At 41.0% G+C, this 13,301-nt stretch overlaps 1 protein-coding gene across 1 annotated transcript in view; it reads left to right on the forward strand.

Moving 5' to 3' along the window:
- The window catches only part of mtus2a (microtubule associated tumor suppressor candidate 2a), a 31,927-nt gene extending 21,309 nt beyond the window's left edge, over positions 1–10,618 (forward strand). The window contains 13 exon segments of the mRNA XM_026370775.1: positions 2,216–2,380; positions 4,463–4,561; positions 6,779–6,795; positions 6,797–6,967; positions 7,044–7,169; positions 7,933–7,999; positions 8,204–8,418; positions 8,502–8,607; positions 8,690–8,763; positions 8,872–8,970; positions 9,170–9,289; positions 9,414–9,514; positions 9,627–10,618. Coding sequence (XP_026226560.1) covers positions 2,216–2,380; positions 4,463–4,561; positions 6,779–6,795; positions 6,797–6,967; positions 7,044–7,169; positions 7,933–7,999; positions 8,204–8,418; positions 8,502–8,607; positions 8,690–8,763; positions 8,872–8,970; positions 9,170–9,289; positions 9,414–9,514; positions 9,627–10,056 — 1,790 coding nt within the window. The 3' untranslated portion in view covers positions 10,057–10,618.
- Positions 10,619–13,301: the final 2,683 nt, after the last annotated feature.

Raw genomic sequence — 13,301 nt, forward strand, 5'->3', positions numbered from 1 at the left:
GTTTGCTCACTCGTGATCCCATACACCCAGTCTTCCTTCCTTCCTTTTTTCCTATCCTCCTCACAGTGTTATCCATCATCAGCTGGCATTTCGCCAATCAGCGATGCATATCAGTTTGCTTTTTCCATTAATAATATGCATCCCTTTTTCTTGCTTTCTCTAGCAATTACACTCTTTTAGCCTTTTATCATTCACTGTGTATCTCTGACTACACAACACCATCAAGTGCTCTTCCTCTCTGTGAGCTTAGCCCTGGGAATTTTTTCATACTTGACCTATAACTAATGAGAACACAACAACTGGTCTGTATCACTCATAATGCTGAGCACCAGCAAAAGGGGTGTTAATGCTTTAATTTATATATTATATACAAATGTTATTTGTAAATCTAGATTTAAGACTTGTCACTTATAAAATGTTAACAGGAATAAGTGTAGAGCCCTATAATAGCAGTGCTGTGCCTTGTCCAAGATCATAACTGCTCTAGACACACAGCCCCTGTCCTTGACTGGTTAATGGGGAGGAAACGCTGTGAATGGCCTCACTAATCAATTCCCGAAGGAGGCTTTGGCAATTTAACGTGTACTAGTATGGCGATTGCATCGTAAGCAACATGTGCACGCAGCAGTCGGATCTATTTGTGTGGTATCTAAGCATGTGTGTGTGTGTGTGTGTGAGTGTGTGTGTGTGTGTGTGTGTGTTTGTGTGTGTGTTTGTGTGTGTGTTTCAGTTTTTACCTCTCAAATGTGAGCAGAATATATAAAGCAGTGTTTCCTGAGCTGAGGTAAGATCCAAGATGATGAACAGGACAGGAAAGCAAAACATTATTTTGAAATATATTTATTTATTTGTTCGACTTCTTCGCTATCAATAAGTTATTGTCATCAACCCTCATCTCCCTCAGGAGACTGGGTGCATTGGTAGATTACTACCAGGCTCCACGTGTCAACATGTCAAGCAGGAGTATCCTGGTAGCCAAATGGTTACAGCACATGCCAGCCAACTGCAGCATCCCCACTTCAAATCTGGTTGCCATCCTTTGCAGCATGTCATACCCCCCTCTCTTGGCCTATATTTCCTGTCGGCCTCTCTTCTACTGCTACTGTCAAATAAAGGAAAAGATGCCCAAAAAATATGTCAAGTATCCTTCGGCAAGACACCGAATCCCAGGTTGCAATGGATAGTCAGGCTATTGGCTGCACTATTATTCCTATTTTAATACCTTCCCTGTGAGCTAACACAAAACATCTTCACAATTGTCTCTCCGCTGTTTTGCATGATCAGTTCACAAAATGGGAACAAACACCTATTTTTCCAGTTATGCCTGTTTGATAACAGAAAAGTGAAATATAAAAGTTCAAAACAGAACTGAATGAAAATGAATGAATTACAGTAGATGGTGCATAGACCTAAGATATGGGTTTACATGCATACAGATAAGTTTTATGTGTTGCAGCAATAGCTCTTGTTTGTATTTTAGTAACAAAAGTTAGTTGTGTGGCTGCAGATTCTCTTTGTAAGTCACTTTTAAAGCAGTTGTCTATTCAACTCATTAAACACAAATGAACACAGGGTGATAACCAATCAACAACAATGCACATCCTGAGAACAGATGAATTTCACTGCAACTGTATGAACTATTCTGATACGTGAGGCATGCAGCTCTAACATAAGGCAAATCAGACCAAGGGTATAAAATATTCACAACAGTTGTTTTTGAGATCACATTTTGCTATCTTTTGGGGAAGCACAGAGACCCGTTTGTTACATGAACAAGGCACACAGTGCAGGCAATCTGTAATGTCATCGCTGATCAGAGATAGACAGATAATATAGTTTATGACAGTGTGTAAACTATCTGTACTATAGGCCGGGATGAGCAATGGGTATGTGTGAGTGCGTATTGTGCTGAAGTGTTCTTGTGTAAGAAAAAAAAGGGTTCTGTGTGTGTATGTGTGTGTGCTCCGGGTTAACAAAAGGAAGATTGAGAACAGCAGCAAGACCCAGAGGTTACAAACCATTTCTCAGTCCAGTGAACCTAAATTAGTACTTAACACAGCCCTATCAGATTGTAGAAAAACCAATATGTGATTATAAAAAGAAAGAAAGATGGCAACTGAGATATAGCACATCAGAAAGCGAAGGCTGAATATATAACATACCAACTGAAATTTAACAAAAATATATATATAAAATGTAATCCTGTACATTTCAGGTCTGAGCGTGAGCGAGGAGCCTCCTCTCCACAGGGTGACCACGGGCCTGCCGTCATCAGATCACCAGAGAGGTGCACAATGTCGCAGTAACAGCCTCCAGCCGCCCTCCACTCCAGCCCTGCCCCGACGCTACCTGCCTCCCCAGCCAAGAAGTTCCCCTGGAGGTCAGTAGAAGCTGCAGTAGAAGACACACATATACACATTTTCAGGTCAATAACAGAGAAGAAAGGTTTTAACCAAGGAGCAACTACACGATACAGTATTTCACACACTCGCAAATGTTTTATGAAGAGACATGGACGTAACCGTTCTCTGCCTCCTCACTATCCAATAAAGTACCTACAGTAACTAAGCACAAGCCCTTTGGGGTTGTTGAAAGTCATTTGGGAACTGCTGGAAGCCACTAGCTGAACACTTCACAATAACAAAATGACTCACGGTACATAATATGATCCACTGTGTCAATACATTATTAGAAGTTTTGGTCCTTTATTCCAGTTCTACTCATTATGGTAGCTTTTTATTTATGTCCTAGAAAATATTTAAATGTCACCATCATAGAGCTTCTATTACCATTTACGACATACCAGGGACAGGCGCTGTAGAACATTTCTCATATAACCTGTTCTCTACAGTCCACCGCTAATAAATTTTGACAAACTTGACAGGTCACACAGGCTGTGGTTAACTGTGCCAATACTGCTTGTTGCAACGAGAAGAGTCGCACTAGCAGTGATGCTTTTCACACGTTGCTGTGTTTTCACACATAGAAATTAACACCTGAAGCCCTATAGTATGGCACTTTGCTCAGTCACACTTGTCATCTGTCTTAAAACATCTACAGTACACCGAAGACACTAAACCCCGTTGTCTTTGCTGTGGAACAGACCGTACCAAAAATAACCATCTTAACTGGGCAAAGCACGCTTTAGGCAGCGAAACAATGTGTGTTGTTCACAGCAGAGTGAAGTCTTCTGACCCAGGTTTCAGTAGGTCAGAGCTGAATTTAAATGCCCTGTAAATTATTAATTAATAACTACCTGAGGAGCTCCTGTCAACAAGCAACACATGCAGAGACACAACTATTTTTTATCTGTACAGACCAGACATCTCTCTGCTGGTGAGCCCCTGAAAGTTTAAAGCCACAGTTGTCTTTGTAATGTCTAAAGATACTCAGAACAGTTATTCCCAAATCTTTAGTGTAATCTCAACTTCAACAGTGAATGAGATGAGGGTATATTTGTTTATTTGTTTGCGTTTAATAAATCAATGAAACTGAGAAAAATGAGCTCTGTTGATGTTCTCCTCTAAATCCTGCTAAGCGTGCTTCCCAAAATAAATTTGGGGTAAATGTTTGTTTGAAGTAGACTTTACACTGCTCATGTTCAAAATAGTGTTGCTACATTTGTGAGGTGTGTGTGTGTTTTTGTATTTATGTGTGTACTGGCAATGATAATGAGTCACTCTGAGAGCCAGGCTTGCACAGGGAACACACATGCACACTGTGTCTCTGAAGGTTTGAACTATCTCTCCAGGGTTTTATGGGGATTTGTTCAGGATCAGAGGCTTCTCACCCATTACAGGTCTAATTAGTTTATTTTCAAGACCTCTCTCCTCCTCTCCTCTCTGTTTCCCTGTTAACCTCTTCAAATCTGCCTCCTTATCATCTGCTTTCTTTTGTCCCCTGTGTCTTTTTTTTCTCTTCTTCCCAACTCTTCCCTGTTCTGAGCTCCTGTGTAACATATTGCACATTTATGACTTTAAATCCAGCTACTTTCTGTACGCCCACACACCACGCCATCTCTGCAACAGATGTAATGTGACACACAGGAGAAATGCATGAGCACAGGAGCACAGAAACAACATCAGAGCTTATTCTTATTCTTGTCTGTCTTGGCTGCAAAGTGTGTCATGTCACGGTAGAGCAACATCGTGATGGGCAAAGCTCCTCCAACATGCTCGGCTTCTCTTTGACCCAGAATATCATGGGATATAGTTATACTGCACAGCGGGGAGGGAGATGGGTGGAGATGAAAGCAGGAAGATAACAGGAAGATTGAAAAAATTTAGGACAGAGGAAAATGTATTTGAAATAAGGAAAAAGCTAGAGAGTGACGAGTCATACAAAAAGCTGAAGTATGTTACAGCTGCGTATGTTTTGTCATCTAACAGCCAAACAAGTGCTTTTCTTACTATAGTAAGACGCACGGCAAACACTGATTGATTGTATCCTGACTCACTCACAGTTGGGAGAAAGGAGTTTCAACGGAGTTCAGAGGTCACGCGTTCCCTCCCATCTTCCCCGAAGCGGCTGGCGGTGGTTCCTCCCAAACCTCAGTCTCCAGGTGAGTCTTTTCCTCATTCAATATCCCAACACACAAAACAATATTATTGTATACGTAGACATAGAATGGAACAAACAAAGAGCGGTGAATATCTGTCTGTCTCTTATAAACTGGACCAGAAAATTATTAATGTGCAAAAAGCACAAATGTTACTAAAAATAAGCAATAATTACTCAGTTTTATGGATAATTACAGTCAGATATTCGATGACTTGCTCTGGGTGGATTTTCTAAATGTTTTACAGCCTCTGTCAAAGTTTTGTAAAAGAGTCTACTAGGTCTTGTTCTCTCTCCGTTGCTCCTGCTGCTCCTTTTTCCAGCCCACCAAACCATCCACCTTCTCAAACCTTTCCAAAAATAGTCATATTTATGACACCCCAGAAGTAGCTTGCATCCATTTCAGGTAGCCAGTGCTGCTTGCACTCAGCTTCAAAGGGAGATTCATGATGCTTGCTACTTTCTTCCGCCACGATTTGATCCATGCGGTCTGGACTCTTCTTCTCCTTAGCTCTGCAGTAATTAAATATTTTTTTTCCAAAATTGCAAAGGGCCTCACCATCTTCCCGTGCAGAGCTGACACACATCTCCTCAGGCTACACTCTCTGTGCCCACTTCAGTATTTTCACTATTGTGCGGTTGGTGGTGCTCACCCTTCACTTCATTTCATCTTACTTGCTTTTTGCTGGGTCTTTTCTCCTCCCACACATTTTCTTCTCTCTAATTCTCAGTACTGTGCTTTCTCTTGTTTACTGAGATTTACAGATATTGACAGCATCTTGTGGAGCTCCAGCTTGAAATTGCTTTGGACAGAGTATCAGCAAAATGAAATTAAGAGTCACCTCACAAGTAACCCAGCACGAATACCTTTAACCACACCTTAATGAAACCCCTCGACTACCATCTGCATGCTGCCTTCACACAGATCCACATAAACTCATTTAATATTCACTATTCTCTCTCTAACCTTTCAGGTAGAGAGGTTGTGGTGAGTGTGTGTGTGCACACGCATGTGTGTGTTCCTGCAAAGAATTGGCTAGACATAATTTACATAAGACTTCTGAAAGCCGTATTCAAAGCTCCCAGTGCACCTTCAGGGCAAAGACACTTTGCTTTGCACTTTCTTGCAGTTTTTCCCATTTTTAGAATCAAAGTCTGGATTGTTAGAAGCCATGTAAATACATTACTGTGTCATTTTCTTCCTTGATCCTTGATTAATGAATTCCCACATTACACTTTGTATTTGCACAATATACAGAACCTTCCAAACTTCTATCACTTGTGTTGTCTCTCCGCTCTCTGCTCGCTTTTATCTGTGGGCCAGAGAACTCACATCGATTTATCCCCCACCTCCCTCCAAACAATCTTTCACTCATTACCTGGGACCCTGCACCTCAATCCCAGCCTCGCGTTGTCATGGAAACCGCTCCCCATGCTTCAGTAGGCCTGAATGAGATGGTTGAGGCAGGTGGTGCGCAGCTGCAGCGATTTCGACATTGTGTGTGGAGACATCCGCACTCGCAGTGAATGTGAACATGCAGATGGTAAATTTTAAAAGGATTTCATGTTCAAAAGAACTGACACTCTGTATCCCCACAGGCTAGTGAGTGTTCACACTACATGACAAGGTGACTCACACACAGGATAATCATCCTGTCTGTATGTCAAGTGCAGCTTATTGGCCACCCCCCTCCAAGGAACAATGGCCTCCACCTGCCATTAAATTATCTCCATCATTAATAAATTAAGTCTCTATTTAAATGTGCCAAATGTTGTTCCATAAACACAGTACAAATAACATATCAGCAGATGTATCATTTAACAATGCCTATATACTGTACATGCTGCACCGCAGTTACTTGATCTTGATCACATTCAACAAGAGATTAAATGACCCATTATAAGGAACACCAGACTGGGAATTACCCCAAGGCTTCCTCTGCAGAGAAGATTCAATTACCTTTACTGTCATTTATCATGTGAACACAGTCATTAGCAAAAGGTGAGGTCATCCTCTGATGTATGTCTTCATCAATTTCACTATTTCATAGATCTGCTCTACTTAGATTTAGAAATTAGTGCTAATTAATGACAAATTATTGACATATGGTTAATACTTTCATATTTTTACAGCATTCTTATTAGTAAAACATATGCTCATGCAAACACAGTTCAGATGGTTAATTTAATTTCCTGTGTTTGTTTTTTTTTCTGCCTACAGTCCAGTCTGGCCAGCGGCCCTGCAGCTGCAGTGCGAGGGTCAGCTCCTCCGGGGTCCCCTAGCCGCGTGGCCCTTATGAGACTGCAGCAGGAACAGCAGGAGAACCTGCAGAGAGAGAAAGAGGAGGCTCAACAGAAAGAGAGGGAAAGGCAAGCAGAGGAGAGAGAGAAGGAAGAACAAAGGGAGGAGGTGAGTTGTTGAGGAAATCTGTAGCACCACTTGGATTTTGTTCTGCTCTGTTGTTCTATTTTATTGTGCCACTTAGGTTCAGAGGCTGCAGGGACGCTGTGAGCAGCAGGAGAGCCAGCTGAGGGTTTTAAGAGAAGAACTAAAGAAGACATCCTTAGGTCTAGAGGCCTTCATCATCACCACCCAGCAGTACTGTCTCAAGGTAGCCACTATAGAGTGCATAAATATATATTATTTTAATTTATTTAACACACTGTTTCATTTGGTCTGACTCTGGCCTGTAGAACACACATGCATACAGGACCTACAGATGAACTCCTGAACACATACAGTATTTAACACAGTGAAGTAAGAGTCACAGTATGCTCAATGGGCAGCATGATGAGTGAGAAAGGTCTTCCAGAGTTCAGTGGGTCACAGAGCTTGTTTCATCCAGAATGATTTAGCCTGAGATACCAGTAGCTATAAAACTGTTGCTAGACTCTCAAGGGACTGTCTGACTTCTTTATGTCAGCGTCCTGAGTGTTGCAATCACTCTGGCCCACAATGTAGACAGTGATGGATGAAGTGTGAGTCCGGTTTAGTGGTTTTTAGCTCCCTCTGCTGGCAATAACCAACATCTACTGTACAGTAGTAGATTTCGTAAGTGTCTCGCACAGGTTAATTTGGGTTTACCAACATGGTCAGCTCCTATCTGTAAAATACATAAATAGATATAAACCTGGTCTCTTACCCTGTTATACCTGTTACACATCAACATGTCAGCATGCTGACTTCATAGCTTTAGGCACCACCATGACCAGAAGAACTCACAATGATGCCGGCATAGCTTTAGTTTTTTTAGACCCTACCCAGCAGTTAAGAAGTAGTTTCACTGTTTACATTCATAATAAAAAAAACTTTGCATGATTGTAGACTACAATACTTGGAAGCCTCACATTGTCACATTTATTTCTGATTTTCAGAATGAAACTGCAGAAGAAAATCAAAGGAAATTGTCCTTGGAAATGCAAAGGATCAGAGAGGAAATAGGTGAGTGTCTGATTAAACAATCTAAACATGGTATCAGTCCAATCTAGAAACAGAACTTTTTTGCAGCATTTATTCATTGATATAAAAATATTTAATGCACTCTATCATCCACAGTATATGCTGTAGACTTTTATATTGTTTAAAATAGAAGTAAATCAATCATGACAGTATAACATCATAAGACACACGCTTCTCTGTGCACAGCCTCTAATTCAATACGATGGGACAGACTCCACCGGGAAAAGACAGCGCTGGAGGTGGCATTTGAGCGGGAGCTGCAGGAGCTGCAGCTGCAGCAGGAGGCAGAGCTGGCTGCGGTGGAAGAGAGTCTTAGGAAGTGTCACTCAGCAGAGACAGAACACCTGAAGGTGGAGTATCGCTCGGAGATGGAGGAGCTGAGAACTCAGCATCAGGAGCAGGTGAGAGAGAGGCCTCACGGGAGGTGTGTCAGTTTAATGTTAGGTTTGCTGACATCTGATCTTACATATGAAATATGTCATAGATGGAGGAAATGACAGTCAACCACCAGGCGGCCATTCAGGAGCTCAGAGACATGCATAACATCACCATGGCAACACTGCACGAGGAGCATGCTCGTACCATGAGAGGTATGATTGTAGACCTCATTTGAATAAAACACATGTAATTGGCACTGCTAGAACCTTTTTAATCTTTATTGAATCTGTGCAGACTTAAGAAAAGCTCACGAGCAACAAAAGGTGCTTCTGGAGGAGGATTTCGAGAAACTCAGACTTTCTCTACAGGTATGAGTCTATAAAAAGTCTTTAATGTTTTATGTTTTTGTGGATACACACTAATCTCTGTAGTGTGGGTGTGTGTGGGTGTGTGTCTGTGTGTGTGTGCTTGTTTAGGATCAAGTGGATACTCTCACTTTTCAGAACCAGAGTCTGAGGGAGAAAGCAAAGCGATTTGAGGAAGCTTTGAGGAGGAGTACAGATGAACAGATAGTTGTGAGTTTACCTAACCTACATGTATAAAATACTATAAAATAAATATGTGTCAATGAAAATAATGTAGTTATTTGTCCACATATTCATTCTAAATGTCCACAATGGGAATTGAACCTATAGTGCGATCCTGAGAGTATCTATCCCATATCTCATTGTTGCTCTCTGTATCTTCTTTGTGTTGTTTGCCTGTCTGAAACAGGATGCTTTAGCTCCATACCAGCACATTGAGCAAGATCTGAAGAGCTTGAAAGAGGTTGTAGAAATGAAGAATCAACAGATACACCAGCAAGAGAAGAAGATCTCTGACCTGGAGAAAGTGGTAGGCTCAAATAGACCATCTCACACCTGTCTCCACCACTGTCACTACAGAGACGCATGATGCTAAGCATGAAACATGCCTGGTGAATGAAAGATTGCACTGTGGTTGTTTTTTTACTTTTGAGCAGGCTCAAAAGAACGTGTTCCTCGAGGAGAAGGTCCAAGTTCTGCAGCAGCAGAATGAAGATCTGAAGGCTCGTATTGAAAGGAACCTAGCCCTGTCCAGGTAAGAACCATTGAGTCATTACTACTGTCATGCTAAATTTTTTTTTTTTAATTGTTCAAACATTAAGTGTGCAACAGGAATCATTTTCTGCATTTCTTTGCTTTCTCTGCAGGCAACTGTCAGAGAACAACGCCAACCTCCAGGAATCCGTCGAGAAGGAAAGCAGTGAGAAGAAACGCCTCAGCCAGAACAACGAGGAGCTGCTGTGGCGTCTCCAGACCAGTCCCCTCATGTCCCCTGCATCATCTCCGCTGCACCGCTCCTTCTCGACCTCCCCCGTCCCCTCATCCCCTTTCTTCTCTTCCTCACCTGTAGCAGGTTGTGACTCCCCCACTCACTGCCACGGCTGTCCCCAGCAGGCTCAGTACTGCTCCCCTGCCCACAGAGCCACCACCAATTACAATTTCTCCCCAGGACCAGCCACACCTACTCACAGGGCAGCAAGCAATCAGAATTATTCCTCCGGCCCAGCTACGCCCACACACAGAGCACCAGCCAATCGCTGCAGCTCCGCCACTTGTGTCAGCTCTTTACAGAGATAAGCTCGAATAATTATCACTCATTTTATTATGAGGCTCATTCTCTTTCATTTTCCCTTTGGTGTTCCCTTTTTGAATGTGAATGGCATTTTAGTACATGTTGAAGAGGAACAAGGACTGTGGTCTGTAGTCATCACATAATCACGTGCAGCGGCAGTACAGTTTGTGTCAAAGTACTGAGATCACGCACTTATAACTTGTCCCGCCTCTCCAGCTGTTGTTGTCCATTATGCATCAGCTTTATAACACATACTGTACTTATACATACTGTAAGTGAACATTTGTTTCACATGACTACAACACAGTTCTTTGTTCCAGATCTCACCTTGTACACAGAGTCTTGAAATGTGGACTGTATATATTGTATGATAGTGACACAGATGGTGTCGACGTGTAGTTAAACGCCCCCTTTCATGGGAAGTCATGAGTCCCAACGCAACAAAAACAGAAAGTAGCACATTCTTGTCACCACCATACTCTGGTGTATTAAAATCTTGGTCATGTCCATCGTAAAAAAAATGATATTCTCTCTCACTGGGATTAGTTTCTCATCATTCAATGATTGCAATTCTGAAAAATGAGTCAGCTTTTAACTGACTCAAATTTATATTTTGGTTTTCATCTGGAAAAATCCCCAACAAAGCGCCTTACACTCAGTCCTGCCGTTTCACCAGCAGACAGGGACCAACATTTTACTCCATAAGGGACTTTGCATAAAGAATTGGTTTGTAAATCAGAGCAAATCACATTTCTCTGCATCCTCAAGGTGTAGTTAACCTTTTGTAATTAGTTCAATGCTGTTAGTTTTACTTGTGCGGGGCAGCCCTTCCTGAAACCCCCAGACATTTAACCTGCAAAATACAGAGTTCTTTTTTATAACCTTGCCAGGTCTTCCTACAGCGTCTCACCACATGAGCTACTCTTCACTTTTGGGATCCCTCAGGTCAACTTGCAAAAACTACGTCTGCCATTTTGTATTTACCTCAGCGGGAATGTGCAGTCTGTTGTGTCTGTGGCTCAACGGCAACAACACCAACAAAAACACATAGCTACCAGGAAGGGAGCTCAAAGCTAAGGGGGAAACCTAGCACAGGAATCACTGTTTTAAATGTTGTTGTGAATTTCTTTAAAATGTGATATTTATATCAAATTTATTTGTTAAATGTATTTTGCTACTTAAGCAAGCATGTACTGGGGAAAGTCTTCCACTCTTATTATTGCTGTGATCTGTCTATTTATTAAGCTTGAGGTGTGAAGAAAATGAATGGTGTTTGTAACTTGGAAAATATCACCTATACATGCACAAGTGGAAAATATGATCTATCCCAGGAGAGAGGAGATACGCTGCAGATTTTCTGACTTTCAAATAGGTATTCAGGGGACAGTCTTATGATATGAGTCTATAAGCTATGAAGATTTTAAAAAAATACAGGTTAGCCTTCCGTTTACCTCTTTGTGATGTACTATATTAGGGTAGCCCTTTCTAAACTTTCCTCCTCTGCTTTGTTTATCTGGATGACAGTTTCTATTCCATGACTATTATGTTTTAAATCTTTGCAAACTACACTGAATTCTCAGTGTGCACGAATACATTGTTCAGGGAATTATTTTCTAAATTTAGATTAGAGATTTCAGTTTCCCTTTTTATAGCTTCTCTGCAGAACATTACAATCTCTTAATATATTTCCCAAGATAACTTTCCACTTATATAAAAGACAATAGAGAAACCAACCTTTGTTATATAAAAATGAAAATTATTTTATAGCAAACTGTATGTCATCGCTGCCTGCTGTACTGTACTCCAATGACTAACACAGCCTCAGGGTTTAAATTGTTCATCTGGCTTTGAACAAGTCAGCACTGAAAACAGCAGTATTATACAGTGTAATGTCAGAGATTGAATTACACATTAAAACAAACAAAGCTAACGCTGTTCAGACTGCTGCAAAGAAAGGAGGCTAGTGAAATGGGGTAGGTCTGTGTTAGATGTTGGGCATCACAGCAACATAGATGCTGGGAGCATGGGTTAGGGTTTGCAACTAATGTAATATTGTTAAAAGTCATGTAGATGCATGGGGGTGGGGGCAGTTGCAAGGCTTGCCACAAGGCCTTGAAATACCTTGCATCGCCCCTGCTCACTTGTCTGTTTAGTTACAAGTTGAGTAAAGGTAACCTTTTACCAGCATGTAAACGTTTCTGGGTTGCCAGTTTTTCAGTAATAGACCTTTAAGTAGATCTTTAATTGCCATACCAGCACTTTTGATGGTTGTGAAAAGTAAAACTTATTCTTTTCATGCATCTTAAATTCTTTTTTGTATGATATGTACGCAGGGTTAAACACTCTTAAACAAAAGAATGTCAGCATACAGCATAGGATTTGAGAAAAGGTATCTCAATTCCCACTGATTTTATACCAACACTATTCGATTTTAAGAATGTCTTTGCATAACGATTAATTGTAAGACAATACCAGTCAAAAGGTCACTGTGTTTCCAAAAACGGAGGATTACAGTTCACCTACATCATTGAATGATTCTTCAGGGTCCACCTAAAGGCAGTCTACAGTCTACAAGGATGCAACAAAAACTGTTGTTTACAAATGATAGTGTAAAGTTACCAATTTCATAATAACTTAATACTTCACCTTTGAATAGAATATGATTTCTAATTGATGAACTGGTATTTTAATTACCCTTCAATGTGTCCTGTGGACATCTGTGTCTCACTATGCGCTGAATGTCAAAAATGTAATGACTGCATTTTATACAAGTCATTCATGTCATTTTGTTTATTATAGAAGGACCTCTTGTCTGACCACAATGTAGCAGCCATTAAAATGTAGCACTTGGTTGGGTCTCCCCACAAAAAAACATGGGTAATTTAATTTGATCACTAGGGTTGAAACATCCATGTTGCTATTTAAATGTTATTGTAGCAAATGTTTCCATGGCTCTCAACACTAGAATTTCTAATTTGTGGAGGTAAGCTATACAGTACATTTACCCTGTGTGGACTTGGTCCAAAGACAAAATCTACTGAATATGTTCTGGAGCTGATTGTATGTTTGAATGTAAATACATTTATAACATTAGTTGTGTCTTAGTGCACCAACAAAGTAATAGAGGCATGTTTTCTCTGTCTTTGCTGTTTCTCGTTCTCCCTTTTTTGCCTCTTTGCATTTGTGATGGTCAAAATGTAACTGTAGCATAGGAGGCGTAGAAGAAGAAGAAGGAGATCAACATGTAATG

The sequence above is a fragment of the Anabas testudineus genome, chromosome 14, assembly GCF_900324465.2.
Source record: "Anabas testudineus chromosome 14, fAnaTes1.2, whole genome shotgun sequence".
NCBI classification, from domain to species: Eukaryota; Metazoa; Chordata; class Actinopteri; order Anabantiformes; family Anabantidae; genus Anabas; species Anabas testudineus.